General features: G+C 38.6%; 2 protein-coding genes across 2 annotated transcripts in view; both read left to right on the top strand.

Moving 5' to 3' along the window:
* The window catches only part of LOC142849532 (interferon-induced very large GTPase 1-like), a 139,980-nt gene that overhangs the window by 19,552 nt on the left and 101,364 nt on the right, over positions 1 to 19,064 (top strand). The gene's annotated exons all lie outside the window — the stretch shown is intronic.
* LOC142849528 (interferon-induced very large GTPase 1-like) lies at positions 4,385 to 13,727 on the top strand. Its single transcript, XM_075971800.1, has 2 exons — positions 4,385 to 4,449; positions 6,958 to 13,727. The coding sequence occupies exons 1-2, from the start codon at positions 4,418 to 4,420 to the stop codon at positions 12,182 to 12,184; spliced, it is 5,259 nt and encodes a 1,752-aa protein (XP_075827915.1). The 5' UTR covers positions 4,385 to 4,417; the 3' UTR covers positions 12,185 to 13,727.

Genomic DNA, 19,064 nt, shown 5'->3' with positions numbered 1-19,064 from the left:
TAGATCTTTCACAACCTTGGTCAGAGTTACCCCAAGATATTTTATGCTATTTGTGGCTATCGTGAAAGGTGATGCTTCTCTAATTTCCCTCTCTGTTTCCTTATCCTTAGTGTATAGGAAGGCCACTGATTTTTTGGAGTTGATCTTGTATCCTGCCACATTACTAAAGGTGTTTATCAGCTGTAGGAGTTCTTTGGTAGAGTTTTTGGGGTCGCTTATGTATACTATCATATCATCTGCAAATAACGAGAGCTTAACTTCTTCTTTTCCGATACGAATCCCCTTGATCCCTTTATGTTGTCTTATTGCTATTGCTAGAACTTCAAGCACTATATTGAAGAGGTATGGAGAGAGTGGACAGCCTTGTCGTGTTCCTGATTTTAGTGGGATGGCTTTGAGTTTTTCTCCATTTAATTTAATGTTAGCTGACAGCTTGCTGTAAATAGCTTTTATTATATTTAGGTATGACCCTTGTATCCCTAATCTCTCCAAGACTTTTATCATAAAGGGGTGTTGAATTTTGTCAAATGCTTTTTCAGCATCTAATGAAATGATCATATGGTTTTTTTCCTTCAGTTTATTTATATGGTGGATTACATTGATAGATTTGCGTATGTTGAACCAGCCCTGCATCTCTGGGATGAAGCCTACTTGATCATAATGGATGATTTTTCTAATGTGTTCTTGGATTCGGTTTGCCAGTATTTTATTGAGAATTTTTGCGTCGATATTCATGAGTGAGATAGGCCTGTAATTTTCTTTCTTGGTTGGGTCTTTGTGTGGTTTTGGTATCAGAGTAACTGTAGCTTCATAAAAGAAATTTGGCAATGACTCTTCTGTTTTTATATTGTGAAATACATTAAGGAGTATAGGTATTAGCTCTTCTTGGAAGTTCTGGTAGAATTCTGCATTGAAACCATCTGGTCCTGGGCTTTTTTTGGAAGGTAGATTTTTGATAACGGTTTCTAGCTCTTCGCGACTAACAGGTCTATTTAAATCGTTCACCTGGTCTTGGTTTAGCTTTGGTATGTGGTACTTATCTAAAAAAATGTCCATTTCTTTTGCATTTTCTAGTTTTGTGGCATACCGGCTTTTGTAGTAAGATCTAATGATTCTCTGAATTTCCTCTGTGTCTGTGGTTATGTCCCCCTTTTCATTTCTGATCTTATTTATTTGCGTGTTCTCTCTCTGTCGTTTAATTAGTTTGGATAGGGGTTTGTCGATCTTGTTGATTTTCTCCAAGAACCAGCTTTTTGTTTCATTGATTCTTTGGACTGTTTTCTGCGTTTCTATTTTGTTGATTTCAGCCCTCAGTTTGATTATTTCCAGTCTTCTACTCCTCCTGGGCGCATCTGCTTCTTTATTTTCTAAAGCTTTCAGGTGTGCTGTTAAGTCTCCGATGTATGCTTTCTCTGTTTTCTTTAAGTGGGCACTTAGTGCTATGAACTTTCCTCTTAGCACTGCTTTCATTGTGTCCCATAGGTTTGAGTATGTTGTCCCTTTATTTTCATTAAATTCAAGGAAGACTTTAATTTCTTTCTTGATTTCTTCCTTGACCCAGGTGTGGTTCAGTAATTGACTGTTCAGTTTCCATGAGTTTGTCGGCTTTCTGGAGGTAGGATTGTTGTTGAATTCTAACTTTAATCCGTGGTGATCTGATAAGACACAGGTGGACACTGATATTTTTTTGTATCTGTGGAGGTTTCCTTTGTTTCCGAGTATGTGGTCAATTTTCGAGAAGGTTCCATGGGCTGCAGAGAAGAAGGTATATTCTTTCCTATTTGGGTGGAATGTTCTATAGATGTCTGTTAAGTCCATTTACTTCATTACCTCCAGTAGTTCTCTTACTTCTCTATTAGGTTTCTGTCTGATTGACCTGTCCATTGCTGAGAGAGGTATATTGAAGTCTCCTACTACTAGTGTGTGTGGTTTGATGTCTGCCTTGAGTTTTAGTAATATTTCTTTTACATACGTGGGTGCTTTTATATTAGGGGCGTAAATATTCAGGATTGAGACGTCATCCTGACAAATTGTTCCTGTTATGAGTATAAAGTGTCCATCTCGATCTCTTCTGATTGATTTTAGTTTGAAGTCAGTTTTGTTAGAAATTAATATGGCCACACCTGCTTTTTTCTTAGGACCATTTGCTTGAAAGACCTTTTCCCAGCCCTTTACTCTGAGTAGATGCCTGTCTTTGTGGTTGAGATGTGTTTCTTGCAAACAGCAGAATGTTGGATCCTGTTTTCGTATCCAATCTCTTAGCCTGTGCCTTTTTATAGGTGAATTGAGACCATCAATATTAAGTGATACTAATGACCAGTGGTTGTTTACGCCGGATATTCTTATTGTTTTTGGAAGTAGAATTTGTGTGTCTCCCTTCTTTGAGTTGTGCCAGTGAAGGGTCGCTAGATGCCTGAGTTATTGTAGGCAGTGTTGGCTATGTTGGATTCCTTGGGTTGCAGTTTTCCTTCTATTACTTTCTGTAGGGCTGGATTCGTGGCTACGTATTGTTTAAATTTGTTTTTATCCTGGAATGTCTTGATTTCTCCATTTATAGTGAACGAAAGCTTGGCTGGGTATAGTAGTCTGGGCTCGCATCCATGGTCTCTTAGCTTCTGCAGTACTTCTATCCAGGACCTTCTGGCTTTCATTGTTTCCATAGAGAAATCAGGTGTAAGTCTGATCGGTTTACCTTTATAAGTTACTTGGCCTTTTTCCTTTGCAGCTCTTAGTATTCTTTCTTTAACCTGTATATTTTGTGTTTTGATTATTATATGGCGAGGGGATGTTTTCCTTTGATCCAGTCTGTTTGGTGTTCTGTATGCTTCTTGAATATTCAAAGGAATATCTTTCTTTATGTTGGGAAAGTTTTCTTCCATAATTTTGTTCAAAATATTTTCTGGGCCTTTGAGCTGTGACTCTTCTCCTTCTTCTATTCCTATTATTCTTAGATTTGGTCTTTTTATTGTGTCCCATAATTCCTGAATGTTTTGTGATGAGAATTTGTTGGCTTTGCAGTTTTCTTTGATCAGAGCGTTTATTTTCTCTATGGTGTCCTCAGAATCTGAGATTCTTTCTTCTATTTCTTGTATTCTATTGATTATGCTTGTTTCTGTAGGCTCTGCTCGTTGACCTAGATTTTCCATATCCAGCTGGTCCTCAGTTTGTGTTTTCTTCCTTGCTTCCATTTCAGTTTTCAATTCTTGAACTGTTTCCATTACCTGTTTGATCGTTCTTTCTTGGTTTCCCAGGGTATTATGTACGTATTTACTCATTTCTTCAAATTTTTGGTTATACTTCTCATCCATTTCTATAAGGGCATTTTTCACATGTTGTTTAAGGGACTCTATTGCGTTCATAAAGTCAATTTTTTCCACTTCTTCTGTGTTAGGGTGTTGGAGACCTTCTGTTGTAAGATCATTGGGTTCTGGTGTTTTCATGTTGTTTTTCAGATTATTGGGTGAATTCTTTCCTTGGCGCCTGCCCATCTCCTCCTATCGATGCTATCTAAGGGGTCTTTTAAAACTGGTTCAGGTTTCCCTGTTGGCCAGGGGCTCCTCTTACAAAATGCCCTTGCTCTGTTTCCTGGTTCCTGCTGGGGGGCCAAGATCCCTCTCTCCCCTCAGAAAGGTCTTCAGGAATAGGACCCGGCTCCTCCTTTGCCAGGGACCTCCCCAACCGAAGGCCTACCTCTTTGGTTTAATTGTAGTGGGGCGATCTGTTCTTGGTGTTGCGCGCGGTCCCTGCAGCCTGCTTCTTCTGCTGGGATGGTTCCCGCTGCCAGCAGCCTGTGTCCTCTGCTGCCGCTCTGGTCCCAGTGGGTCCCCGCCGGCTGTGCTGGGCGTCCTCCGGCCGCCTTCCACCGCGCCCCATTAATATATTTATTTATTCATTTTTCAACCCAGCTACAGTTTCTCCTTCCTCTTTTCCTCCCTCCTCTCCCCTCTCTTTTCAGCTCCAGTCCACTCCTCCTCCATTTCTGTTCAGGAAAGGGCAAGTCTTCCACGGAGAGCAACAAAACTTGGCATATCAAGATACCCCATGTATTAAGATGACCCAGTGTGAGAAGTAGGGTCCCAATGCCAGTAAAACAGTTTTATTCCATATTTTTATTATTCATTCATTTATTGTGAATGAAATATTTTTTATCAATTTCTTTCTTTTCAAGTTCATTACTGGTATTTGGAAACATCGTGATACTTTTAATATTTATATTGTATACTAATAGTGTGATGAAAGTGTTTGTCAATTATAACAGTTTTATCATGGAAGTTTTAGAATATCTAATGTATAGGATCACATCATCCTAAAATGGTAATAACTGGATTTTTTTCCTTATTTGTTCACCTTTGCTTATTTCTGATTCCTAGTTAATCTACCTAAGACCTTAAGGACTGTATGATTAAGAGGTCAGAAAATGGACTTCCTTGTCTCAACCCTGATTTTAAAGTAAGTACTATGAATTTTTCCTCATTGATATAGTGTTGGATATATGTTTGTCAGAGGTGCCCTGTAGTATGTTGCGATGTGTTCCAACCTTTCAAACCTATCTAGTGTACAAGCTTTGTTATTCTATCTTGGCATTCATTCACTCTTTTAGTTTCCCACTGAATATTTAATATTAATATCAAGATTTATTTTGGGGTTAATCCCATTAAACCACCCAGGGTACAGAAAGATTCACTATGGCAGGCAAAACCTGGATAATTGGATCTGAGGGTAAACAGAATAAATCAACTCCTGTACATTACCACTACATGCTCTTTATTCCTTCTTGAGAAGAATCAGGGAGAAGAACAAGGGGTGTCTCCATGAGGTTTCTAGTCTTTACAAACATAGTTGAAAAATTCCATAGACCAAGACAATGATAATATGCATATTAAGGTCACAAAAAGGGCAGTCACAAAATAGCACTCTGGAACAGGTGACACCACCCAGGAAACATCCAGCATCCAAGCGTAAATATCTGACATTACAAACCATTAGATAAAGTTACTAAAGATTCCTGAACCTGGACTTCACCCACACCCATACCTGCCAGTCTGGTAAGGGCGGGGCCTATCTGCTCAGTGCCTATCTTTTATAAAAATTTTTATATGGTTTGTTAGCAAGTAATTTTGTGGGATTGAATCTCTGTAAATTTGACTGTTAGAATGAAGAGTGAATGTTACGGCTTTAAGGTCTCATGGTGTAGGAGAATGGAAAGGTCATTGCATTGCCCCTGCAGGAGAAGTTACACAGCTCATTGTTTTGGGAATGAATCCCATTTTTAAGGGAAAATCACTATGATTTCACAAGATTTAACAGAATTGACAGCGATTTATCCAAAAGTCAAGTCTTCTCACAGGCTCTGCAAAACGAGATGCCCCATAAGTTGTACACTTGTGGGTCTTCCTTTATTAATCTGTGAGCAGTACATTTATTGTACAATACTGTAGCTTCTGATATATTAATTGATTAATTTGCTTTTACACTCTGTCCATAGTTTTTTTTTCTCCCTCTTCTTCCAGTCTCTCCCCCACCTCTAGCTTTGTTGTAGCCAGCGAAGCTAGAAGAATAAAGCTATCTAAGGTCTACCCTTTGATGTCAGACATGCAGCTGTGGAATTTGCAGTGTGTACTGCTATATTTTGGTCTTGCATTGGTCCAGTATGCTCTCACTATACCCCTTTCCTCCTTTATGGAATGAAAATTATAATTTTTGCCCTTAGAAGTTGGAAGCACTCAATTTGCTTTTTGATTTTACAGAGTTACAATTCAGAAATTGTCTTTACTCTCAGAAGAATCTTTTGAACTTGGATTTTTAAACAGTGTTGAGAATTAAAGATGATGAGACCATTTGAAGTTAGATGAAATGCATTTTGCATTATACATTTATTGGGGGCTAGAAGTAGAATACAGTGGTTTGAATGAAAATGATACCCATAGGCTCATATTTGAAAATTTGTTCCACAGTGGTGGAAATTCTTTTTTTTTTTTGATTTTTCGAGACAGGGTGTCTCCACAGCTTTTGGTTCCTGTCCTGGAACTAGCTCTTGTAGACCAGGCTGGCCTCAAACTCACAGAGATCCACCTGCCTCTGCCTCCCGAGTGCTGGGATTAGATGCGTGCGCCACCACCACCCTGCTAGTGGTGGAAATTCTTGAGAAGAATTGGTAGTTGTGGACTTGTTGAAGATTTGTCACTAGGTATGAGCTTTGAGGTTTTAAAAGACCCCAGCCATTCCCTACCTTTCTCTCTTTATTATGGTTTTGTCTTAAGACAAGAGCTCTTATCTACAGTTCCAGTATTATGTCTTCCTGACTACTATCATCCTCCCTGCCATAATGGTGATAGACTCTAACCATGTGACATCACAAGCCCAAAATTAGACATTTTTTTTGTAAGTTGCCTTGATCATTGTGTTTTATCACATCAATAGAAATGATTCTAACACTATATCCTAGGGCAAGAGGAAATGTTAGAAGCAAGTGACCAAGCATAAAACAGAAATTCATTTATAATGATAAGAGACCAACACAATATTACATAATTTCATTTGTATTTAGGAAGATATAAATTACAACAGTCAACATAGTTTTCATAGAAACAAATACAGAAATGTTAATCAGGATAAGGAAATTATTTTTTTGTCAAATAAAAAGTTGGTTGTCACCTCTTAATGTATTAAAAATTTCACTATTAGTAATTCTGGCTTCAGTCAATGCAGAAGGAAATACCTGAAGCCAGTCTATTATATTGAAGCTTTTAATAGCAGCTAGACATATAAATTATGTGTACAGTAAACAGAAAACAGAAAACGACAGGACAAAAATTCTAAGTAAACATAAATTAGACAATTAAAAGAAAGCATAGAAGTCTTCAATAACAAGCCTCCTAAGAAGACTTACACTTTGGGTCACACGGATCAGATATCTTACATTTGGACACAGACTAAATAAGTATCTGTTCTTCACAGAGCCATGGCAACAACAAAGCGCGTTCATTCCAGAAGCAGAAGGCCGCTAGATCTCCAGGAGAAGCTGACCAACATGGGGTTGTCTGTTGACTACTGGCTGCCTAAGCTTCAGAAAGACCTGGGTGTGACTAGTGCCCTGGACTTACAACACTTAGGAGAAAGAGAGCTCCAGAAGCTGAAGTCCCAGATACAACACACATGGGAGGAAAAGGCTCTGGAAAAGCTGCTTGACATCTCACAGCCAAACAGTGTTGCAGAATTCCAGGAGACTCCAGGGGAGATGATAGAGAGCAGACAGCAGCAGGCAGGACAGGCACTGCAGGAACTGACAGCCTTGCAATCACAAGGGAAACATAGAGAAGACAAAGAAGTTAAGAAAAAAGAAGCAGAGCTGAGACAAGCAATGGAGATCCCTGAAGAATACTGGATGGATGAGGCAAAAGAACAGTCACAGTGCTTCACCCATGAAAATAAAGAGACTAGTAACCAGCAACATAATGAAAACAGCAAAGCAGAAATGATAGAAAAAGGACCTTTCTTAAGCTTACTACAACGCCTAGGCCTAGAACATCACTACCCAAAAAAGATGAGCAGAGCTGACTTCCATCTGATCTGCAAGAGTTTTGTACACAAGTCCAAACCAGCATCTGAACAGGAACTTCCCTTCTATTTCCTACAAAAGCTACTGATGCTAGATTGTGGGTTCAGACATCTGGTCCTCAAAAACGCTGAAAATGAAAAAACCAATAGTTCTTTAGATCCCTGCTATGAGGAAACTGATACTTTTGATCCATTCGAAGAGTTGTCTGATGACAGAGATGAACCTACTGATCCTCTGGACACAGACTCCCAACAACGCATTCACCCAATGGACATCCAGATGGCCATTTTTCACTGTGCAGATGATCTTGCTAGGCAATACATTTTGTCCAAACTTTCCATTTGTCAGTTTGCACTCCCCCTTGTGGTGCCAAATCCAAACACCTCTCAGATGGAATTCTCTCTCTGGTCTCTCAGACAAATCAGGAGAAGTTGGCAAGAGTCAAGTAAATCAGCACAGGACAAGAGCTACAGTCACAGGAATCAGCAGATGTGCTGTGTCTCTACCCCCATAGTGTCTTTCATTAGAGTTGGAAATGACTTCTCTGCTTCCAAATCTCAGATCATGAACTCTCTGCTCAGTAAAGGTAAACACGATGTGTTTTTTCACAGGTTCTGCAGAGAAAGCAGCAAATATTGTCTCCTGATGAAGGGAGTGGTGGAGATCTCCTGGTTCTGTCCTGGGGGTCAAGGTGAGGACACATTTGATAGGTGTATGGCCTTCACCAATCTTCATGGAGATGCCAAGGACCATAGGCAACAACTCAGCTTCCTGCAGGATATCTCTTCTGTCATTGTTATGGTCATGTCATCTTCTGATGACAATAAAGAAAACCAGAATATTGTCAGACACTTGAGTCAGTCTTCAATACCTCTATTGTGTTTGTTGGATGATAAAAAAATTGTCTCGGTCAATAATTCTGGTAGAAGAGTAAGAATTGGCATCAGGAATAGAAATGGGGCAGAAATAACAGAAGAACTCATAAGTGCCATAAAACATTTATTAAAATACTCTAATACTTCTTTGAGCTTAGAAGATTGTTCACAGATGGCTCGAAAACAAGGATTCCTGATTGATGAAGACCAGAAAGACTGCAAGAAAGCTAAAGAAAAGGCTGAGATTATAACGGCCCTACTAGCAAAACAGACATTATCAAAGATAAAAGAAAACTTACTACCACTTCAGGGAAATCTCTGGCATATTTGGTGTAAGAAGGACAAAGAACTCTATCATCTGACAGAAAAAGGAAATCGGAGTATTGAACAACATAAAAGTGATATTGAGGGAGAGAAACAAAAAATCCGCCTTCAACAATTAGAAAAAGCCTTTCCTCTCAATGATGTAATGTGTTCTTTCCTTAAAACTTTTCAAGAAAATGCAGAAACTCCTTCCAAAGAGTATATCTTGACCTGGTTGAATCTGCTTTTACATAACTTAACTAAAGATCATCTAGAAAAATTACAGGAGAAACAAAAGTCTTTGTGGTTATTAGAACAAACAGAAGGACATAAAAAGTATGAAAGCAACTTCTTGATTGACCAGCAGAATCAGATAGAAGCCATCACCAAAGAAATTTATGACTGTACATTTGGCATTGAGCACCTACTCCGAGAAGTTGCCCAGATTTATGAAGTTCTGGAAGAAACTTCCTCCACTAGAGATAGCATTATTCTCTGCCTCCCCCAGATTGCTGCAGACCTGATGGTAGCTGGTCTTCCCATTGAGCTGATGGATGGGGATGCTTCATATGTGCCTCTAAAGTGGGTGATGGCTGTTTTTGACAAGATCTCAGAGAAAGTTGGAGACAAAAGATTGTTTGTTCTCTCTATCCTTGGCCTACAGAGCTCAGGGAAGTCCACCCTACTGAATGCCCTGTTTGGGCTGCAGTTCACAGCCAGTGCAGGCAGGTGCACCAAGGGGGCCTACATGCAGCTCCTGAAGGTGGAAGAGACATTCACAGAAGAACTTGGCTTTGATTTTCTGCTCGTTGTAGACACGGAAGGACTTCGGGCTCCAGAACTCAACAGCAAATCCCAGAATTGGGACAATGAGTTGGCAACATTTGTTACTTGTCTTGGAAACTTGACTCTGATCAATATTTTTGGGGAGAATCCAGCAGAGATGCAGGATATCCTACAAATTGTTGTCCAGGCCTTTCTGAGAATGAAACAAGTGAAAATCTCCCCCAGTTGCTTCTTTGTCCATCAGAATGTGGGAGAAGTTACAGCTAAAGACCAAACTATGGAAGGCCGAAGGAGACTGGAGCAGAGACTGGATGAGATGACAGCATTAGCTGCTGAGTTAGAAGAATGCTCAAACATAACCCGCTTCAGCGATGTAATCAAATTTGATGTTAAGAATCATGTCTATTACTTTGCTCACCTCTGGGATGGCAATCCCCCAATGGCCTCTCCCAATCCTTTTTATAGCTACAATGTCCAGGAATTGAAGAATGTGATTCTTCAGACTGCCCAGCAGGAATCCAGGGGAAGGATCAAGAAAATCTCAGATATAAAATTCCAAATTCAAGATTTGTGGAAAGCCCTGGTCAGTGAAAATTTCATTTTCAATTTCAGAAACACTAAGGAAGTCATAGCCATGAACAAACTGGAAACTATATATAATCACTGGACCTGGGAGTTGAGGAGTTATGTTCTGGAATTACAGAACCAGTTGAACAATCAGATTCAGAATTCAAAAATAAAGACAATCACAACCAATACACTAGAGGGTCCACTTCACAGAAAATATGAAACCATCAAGAAAGAATTTGACAAGTATTTTGAAGAAGATCCAGAGAGTGAAATATTGATTCAGTGGAAAACTTATTTTGAGCAGAAGCTACAAATGCTTAACGAATCACTTATTTTAGATACCAGAAAGAAAGGCAATGAGCTTCTAAGTCTTAAACAAAGTCAAGAAAGACTAGATAACCAAATGTCACAATATGAAAATGAATTGTTAGAGAAGAGCCGAGAGTTGGCTTTGAGTGTGAAGGGTAAAGAATTCAGTGATGAAGAATTGCGTGAGAAATTCAATCAACTTTGGACAAATTGGATCTCCAATGTGACTCCAAGTGTTCCTCTTGTGACAGATCCTAACATTGATTTGGATTCTGAAAATATCCTTCTGGAGCATTTCAAGAAAGAGAAAAATATTATAGAAAAACTAAAAAGGGACTCTGGAGATATGTTTGAAATCAACTATGACAAACATATCCAAATGAAAAAACAACATGGTTCAATCCCCACGAATTTAGAAACATTTCATAAAGAATCCATTAAAAATGTTATTCATAATATTGATTTAAGAGTTGATGAAACAATTAAAAACATTTGCAAGCAACAGTGTGGTTACAGTCAGAATGATTTTCATGAAATCTTGAGGATTATAGAAAATGAAATGAAATCTGTGCCCCCTGAGGAAGAATACACATTTACCAGAGACTATGCAATCGACTTATTCCAGAAAGCATCAAAGATTTTCAAGGAAATGCATGAGGCATTCAAGATTGCAAATGATCCTGTGAACTATATGAAGAGAAAGAAAGATGATTTCTTCATGAGTTTTAAGATGCGCTGCCAAGGTACAGCCTCCATCACATCCTTTGTTGACTTCCTTTGGCGTAAGCTCACTCCTGCTGTTTCTTCTACCATATGGGGGGAAATGGGTCGTAAAGTAAGTAGGGACATGAATTCCACCTGCCCTGCATTCAATGGAAACAGGTCTAACCTGGAGAAACACATTCTCATTTCTCTGGCAGAAGAAGAAAATTTTGAGAAGTATTGCGATTACATTCATCATCCAGAACAATTTTTTAGGGAATACATTAGAGACCACATTAGAAGCTACTGTTCAGAAAAAGAAAGTGAAAAATTAAAAACTTTTTTAAAAACAAGTTTAGAAGACATCAAAAATGCCATCCTCTCTGCCGTTCAAAATGCCACAGAAGTAACTAAAGATGAAAGCACCACTGCATCTCGCTGGTTGGATTTGTTCTGTGATCATCTAGGGAGCAACCTGATCTTTCCAAGGAGAGACCTGATAAGCATAGAGCACCTGGAAATAAATGATACTGAGTTTCTCAAAGAATCCATGAGTGCAGCTTTGGATCCTGCACTGAGGAAAGTCGAAGAGGACTGCTCAAGTAAGCTCATAGATAAAGTGGTTCCTGACATTGAGAAAATTCTCTCTGACCAGCTCTGTGGCTGCTGGAAACAGTGTCCTTTCTGTAAAGCAATTTGTACCAACACCATTCCTGAACATGAAGGAGACCACAGTGTGTCACTCCACCGTCCTCAGGCTGTACGTGGAGCTAAATGGAACAAAACAGAGGACTTTGTCATTGAATTCTGCACTAGTTTAGTAGCAAGTGATTATCCTTTTTTTGTAAATGACTTGCAATATTCATACAAAAGATATCGAGAAGCAGGAAATAACTACGCCAGGTGGAGCATCATTCCAGACTCATCTCCCCAGTCATACTGGAAATGGTTTGTCTGCCGCTTTAAAACAGAGCTAGAAAACAAATACGGCAAAAAGTTTATTGAAAAAGGAACAATACCAGATTCATGGTTTAAAATCACAAAGCAAGAAGTATTTGATTACTTAAAAAGTCAGAAATAGAATACTAGTAGTTCCACAGAAATTTCAAATTAATCAAGGGACCCTAATATCAATTTAGGAGCTACATTCGAGATACCTTATAAATCAAGAAAGTAACCATTAATAAGCTACTATTTCCATATTAGAAGATTTTCTACTAAGAAGATTTTTGCAATGTGTTTATTATTCCTGCTTCATATATAATGTACTATATATATGAAAATATGTATAGACCAATATCCTATCAATAGTCTATTTCACAGTTTATATTCTTAATGTTTCTTTAAGCATACACATGGAAAGTTATGTTATTAGACAAATATTCTAGCCTTTCAGGCTGCCACAGATCTCTAGATACACTGATGGAAAAGTCTTTAAAATACTTGTCTGAGGAAAAGCCCTTAAGTCAATTTTCCCCTCTTTAAATAATAAGAAACCTTGCCAACTTTAATGTAACAATCTTCCTTGAGAATTGAGGATCCCAAAGCAGAGCAATTTAAGAAGCCTCTGTTCTGTAAAATAGTTAAGCAGGTTTGATCAGGACAAACCCATGATGTCAGTCATCATTACCAATCCAATAAAGGAAAGATAAACAAGAACAATTTTTCTGACCATGGTTTTACTCTTTTCATACTTTCTGTCCTGGCATTTTTCTGTTCATTTTATAAAAAGAAAGAACAAATCAAAAATATTAGTACTTAAAAACAGCATTGCCCAACTACTAACCCCAAAACCACAGTTACCTGCCTTCAAGATAAACTTGTTCAATACTGACACATATATTGTGGGATTAACTGACACTTTCTGATTTGATTTATGGCCCACTCCATACGATGAAACCTATATGTATACTGCTTAAGTAACCAAGAACCTCAGATTAGATAGATCTCATACCTAGGGGAAACCTGTTACTATAATTCTGCTAAAGTAACATAGCATTAAAATGGTTGCTATATTAATAAATCAGTGCATTGATTAACACACATCAGAGAAGTTTCTTCTTATAGTCGATGGGAATTAATACAGAAACCCACTGTGAGAAAATATATATAGAGTGAGAGACTTTGGAACACTCAGTCCTAAATGGGAAGTTTTCATCAAATCATCCTCATGTCCCAGGTAGCTTTACAGTAGAGGAGGCTGAAAGTTTGGAAGATTTAGATGTCATGTACAACTTCAAGAAAACAGTATCGAGCAAGCATAACAGGACTGATGTGCATAGGAACTCACGGAGACTGTAGCAATGCACACAATGTCTTGATAAATTCAAGCCAGACACTGTTGCAGCACTGAAAGGGAGAAGTGAACACAGGGTCCCACCCTCAAATAAGTTGTCTGCAATTTATACACACTGAAAAGGAAAAAAATCAGTTTCAACCAATGAAACCCCATAGGTATATTATCTATACTGCAGTACATGTCCCATGCACATGAGTATTTGACTAATAAAAAACAAACTCAATGGTATTTTTACCAGAATTTTTGTCTACAGTCACCTAGGAGACAAGACTCCAGGAACATACCAGCCAAAGTTTTTTTTTTCAGACTATATTAGTCTATGCCTTGAGAGATAATACTGATTAGATTCCTGGAGGTGGGAGGACCTTCCCTAACTGGTAAGCCCCGTTTCCTGGGCTGAAGAAAAAGGAGGAAGTGACTTGAACACAGGGCATTTACTGCTCTCCATTTACTGACTGGAAATGTAATGAGATCACTTGGATCTAGCTCCTGCAGCTCTAATTTTCTCAGTCTGAAGTCAAACCATGAGCTGGAACTCTTCTTCCTTCAGTTGAATTTGTCAGGTATTTTAGTCAGCAATGTGTACTGTTACCTAATTATAACCGGTTAATTTTCAATTCTTGACATAAATTAAAAGAGTTTAATGTATCAATATTAATCAAAACTCTAAAATCCAAAGTCAATTCTCAGACATAAAGATAACTCTTCACTGAGACCACCTGAACAATGACTAAAAGTAAACAGATTTTAGAAAGAATTACATCTTCCCCCAAAGAGTAGAAAATAGACCTTCCTATTTTTTTTGAAATATGGGGATGGAGATATAGTAAGGAAAGAGTAAAACAATGCAAGACAGAAATCAATCAGAGAAAATACCAAATTCAGGATCCAGCTCTGTGTCTGGCATTTGATGCTTTAGTCTTCAAGGACTTTGATGACTCCAGCTCTCCAGCTTTGCTCCCCACAACATAGAATTCTTAATTATGCTTATTCTAATATTTGTACTTCCCTTGGCAAATATCTTATGTCTCGGATATACTAACACCTTGGGGACCTGGGTACTTCTATTTTTCTCTTTATGAGAAAGCTTTACATTGGTTCCCATATTGGCTGTAATAGTTTGCACTCCATCCCACAGTGAAGAAGTGATCCCCTTTCCTCAAATACTCACAAGAATTTCTTGTAGTTTGTATTCGTGACTTTGGAATTTCTGACTATTTTACAAGGAAATCTGAAGTAGTTTTACTTTGCATTTCACGGAGGGTGAAGGGCATTGAACACTGTAGACTATATATTATTATTTGAGTTTAGTTCTATACCCTATTCTGTAATGGAGATGATTTCTTGGTCTTCAGTTTTTTGGTGTTTTATATATTCTAGACAATAACCCTCTGTCATAAGTAAGCTGGTAAAGTTTTTTTTTCCCGTTCTTTATCTTTATTGTCATGATCATATTCTTCGCTCTTTAGTCTCATGAGGTCCAATTAGTCAATTGTGGTCTTAATGTCTGTGATACCAGAGTCCTTGTTCAGAAAGTATTCTCTTATGCATGCGAATTGAAATGTATTTTCTGGTTTTTCATCTATGGGATTCAGACTATTAGGTTGTGCTAGTGAAATATTGTCCACATAGCACAAACTAGGATTTTATGGGAGGAAGGAATATCAATTTCGGAATTGCCTCTATCAGATTAGCTCATTTGTCAATTTTTCAGGTTACTTCCTGGATTAATCCCATTCTTTTTCAAAAGTTTCTTTCTTTAGACTTAAGCTAAATACCTTTACATAGATACAAGTATATATTATAGGTCAGATCTGCATATGAGAGGGGTAATATTATTTTTGCCTTTCTGAACTTAGGAAGCTTCATTTAAATTCATCTTTTCCATGTCCACTGAACTCTGATTCTGGAATATCCAGTTGGGTTAGCCTGGGGACTTGGTCATAGAGAAGAGACAGGTTAGCCATGGTCAAGAGCATTCACATATGATTACTGCACTGAGGAGTGCTCAGATATTACTTAAAGGCTTTCTGAGAAAAATTTCAGTTCCTGTTTCTCAGGGGAAAAAAAACAAGTCTTTTAGCATGGCCAGACCATGATGAGAGTTGGACAATCTCCCTAAAATATTGCCATCAGCACTGCCATTTTGGAGGCCCTGTCTTGGAGCCCTAATATCCCTATACCCTCATCGCAGTGCTAAAGTTGGATGGGACCTGGATTGTTTTAAATCCCCTTAAGACATTTGGAAGAACTTCTTTAAGTCCAATTTATTGAACAAGTTCAGTCTTTTTCAAATAGGTTTTAAACTTTGAAAGTGAGAGTAAGAGTAAAGAAGAGGAAGGAAAAGAAGAAGGAGGAGGAGGAGGAGGAGGAGAGGAGAAGAAGATGATGATGATGAAGAAGAAGAAGCAGAGGAAGACGAGGAGGAAGAGGAACCTGGGGCTAATACAGTTTATAAAAATATTCATAACTCAAAATAAACAGATGGGTTCCCTGAGATAAGAAAAAGCATGTCCGATAAATTTGGGAAAAGTGTGAATCTTATACTAGTTCTAACCAGACAAAATTACAGGATAGCAGAAAGAGTTATTAGCTGAAGTACCACTGTCATATGATAGCATCTGGGAGTGGGAAACTAACTCCAGTTCAGGTCCCACTCCCACCAGTAAGTAGACAACCCAAACTTGACTCAATGGTAGAAAAAAAAGAAGTAGAATGAAGAGGAAGGGAAACAGGAAGAGAAGATAGCATCTCAAATTTAGTTGAATTGAGAGTTAAGGACAGAGAACATGACCTGTGAAAAATTAAGATTAATATTATGTTCAAAGTATATTATCTTAAATTCTCAAGGAATTATTAAAAATAATTTTTGAGTTGAATTTGTAGCTTCACCTGAGAGTGATAGTTTTTTTTTATTCTTTTGGACTACTGCTTGTAATCATTTATAATAACTGCTAAAAGAAACCAATATACTTAAGGAACTTACTCAACTAATAGAAAGACATTGGAGATCAAGCCAAGGTCTTCAAGAATGCTAGACTTTTTTGTGAGTCATTACCTCCTTCTTTTAGTTTTTGTTTTTATTTAAAAATACCACATTTTGAATTCAGGCAGACACTCCCTGTTCAAACACTGGCCACATATTCCATGAGACCAGTTAGGCCATTCACCCTCAGAACATCCCCAACTCCACCTTTCTTTTTTTAATTAAAAATTTCCAGCTCTTCCCCTCCTCCCAGTTCCTCCCCTTCACGCCATTCCCTTCCACTCCCTCTCCAGTCCAAAGAGCGGTCAGGGTTACCTGTCCTGTGAGAAGTCCAAGGTCCTCCACTCTCCATCCAGGTCCAGGAATGTGAGCATCCAAACAGACTAGGTTCCCATAAAGCCAGTCCATGCAGTAGAATCAAAACCCAGTGCCATTGTCTTTGGCTTCTCAGTCAGCCCTCATTGTCAGCCATGTTCAAATAGTCCGGTTTGATCACATGCTCCATCAGTCCCAGTCCAACTGGCCTTGGTGAGCTCCCATTAGATCAGCTCCACCATCTCTGTGGGTGGGTATACCCCTCGAGATCATGACTTCCTTGTTCCCATTATCCCTCCTTCTGCTCCTCATTTGGACCTTGGGAGCTCAGTCCAGTGATCCAATGTGGGTCTCTGTCTCTATCTCCATCCTTCACCAGATGAAGTTTCTATGATGATACGCAAGATATTCATCAGTGTGGTTATAGGATAGGGCCAGTTCAGGTGCCCTCTCCTCAGCTGTCCAAGGAACAAGCTGGAAATATCTCCTTGGACGCCTTGGAACTTGTCTAGAGTCAAGTCTCTTGCCAACCCTCAAATGGCTCCCTGAATTAAGATATATACTTCCCTCCTCTTATATCCACCCTTCCTCCATTCCAACTGTCTGATTTCCCCAAGCTCTCCCCATCCTCCCCTTCTCACTTCTCTCTTTCCATCTCCCCTTACCCTCACCCCACCCCCACCCCCAAGCTCCCAATTTTTGCCTGGCAATCTTGTCTACTTCCAATATCCAAGAGGATAACGATATATTTTTCGTTGGGTTCACCTTCTTATTTAGCTTCTCTAGGATCACTAATAGTAGGCTCAATGTTCTTTATTTATGGCTAGAATCCACTTATGAGTGAGTACATACCATATTCATCTTTTCGGGTCTGGGTTACCTCACTCAGGGTAGTGTTTTCTATTTCCATCCATTTGCATGCAAAATTCAAGATGTTGTTGCTTTTTACCGCTGAGTAGTACTCTAATGTGAATATATTCTACACTTTCTTTATCCATTCTTCCACTGAGGGGCATCTAGGTTGTTTCCAGGTGCTGGCTATTACAAATAATGCTGCTATGAACATAGTTGAACAAATGCTTTTGTAATATGATAGGGCATCTCTTGGGTATATTCCCAAGAGGGGTATTACTGGATCCTGGGGGAGGTTGATCCTGAATTTCCTGAGAAACCTCCACACTGCCTTCCAAAGTGATTGCACAAGTTTGCATTCCCACCAACTATGGATGAGTGAGTGTTCCTCTTATTTCACATCCTCTCCAGCAAAGGCTATCATTAGTGTTTTTGATTTTAGCCATTCTGACAGGTGTAAGATGATATCTCAAAGTTGTTTTTAGTTGCATTTCCCTGATTGCTAAGGAGGATGAGCATGACCTTAAGTGTCTTTTGGCCATTTGAACTTCTTCTGTTGAAAAGTCTCTGTTCAGTTCAGTGCTCCATTTTTAATTAGGTTAATTAGTATTTTAAACTCTACTTTCATGAATTCTTTATATATTTTGAAGATCAGACCATTGTCTGTTGCTGGGTTGGTGAAGATCTTCTCCCAATAAGTAGGTTGCCTTTTTGTCTTTATGACAGTGTTCTTTGCTTTACAGAAGATTCTCAGTTTTAGGAGGTCCCATTTATTCAATGTTGCTCTTATTGTCTGTGCTACTGGGGTTATATATAGGAAGTGGTCTCCTGTGCCTATGTGTTGCAGACTATGTCCCACTTTCTCTTCTATCAGGTTCAATGTGTTCAGATTGATATTGAGGTCTTTAATCCATTTGGATTTGAGTTTTGTGCATGCTGATAGATATGGATCTATTTTCATTCTTCTACAGGTTGATAACCAGTTCTGCCAGCACCATTTGTTGAAGATGATTTTAGCTCCTTTGTAGAAAATCAGGTGTTCATAGGTTTGTGGGTTAATATTCTGGTTGTCTATTTGATTCCATTGATCATCTTCTCTGTTTTTATGCCAATACCAAGCTGTTTTAATTACTGTAGCTCTGTAACAGAGTTTGAAGTCAGGGATGGTAATGCCTCCAGAAGTTCCTTTATTGTATAAGATTGTTTTGGCTATCCTGGGTTTTTTGTTTTTCCATATAAAGTTGATTATTTTTCTCTCAAGGTCTATGAAGAATTTTGTTGGGGTTTTGATGGGGATTGCATTGAAGTTATAGATTGCCTTTGGTAGAATTTCCATTTTTACTATGTTGATCATATCCATCCAAGAGCATGGGAGATCCTTCCATTTTCTGGTGTTCTCTTCAATTTCTTTCTTCAATGCCTGAAAGCTCTTGTCAAATAGATTTTTCACTTCCTTGGTTTGAGTTATCCCAAGATACTTTATGCTATTTGTGGCTATCATAAAAGGTG

The sequence above is a fragment of the Microtus pennsylvanicus genome, chromosome 5 (assembly GCF_037038515.1).
Source record: "Microtus pennsylvanicus isolate mMicPen1 chromosome 5, mMicPen1.hap1, whole genome shotgun sequence".
Taxonomy (NCBI): Eukaryota; Metazoa; Chordata; class Mammalia; order Rodentia; family Cricetidae; genus Microtus; species Microtus pennsylvanicus.
Note: the sequence above shows the minus strand (reverse complement) of the source record. Positions and strands in the feature narration are given on the sequence as shown.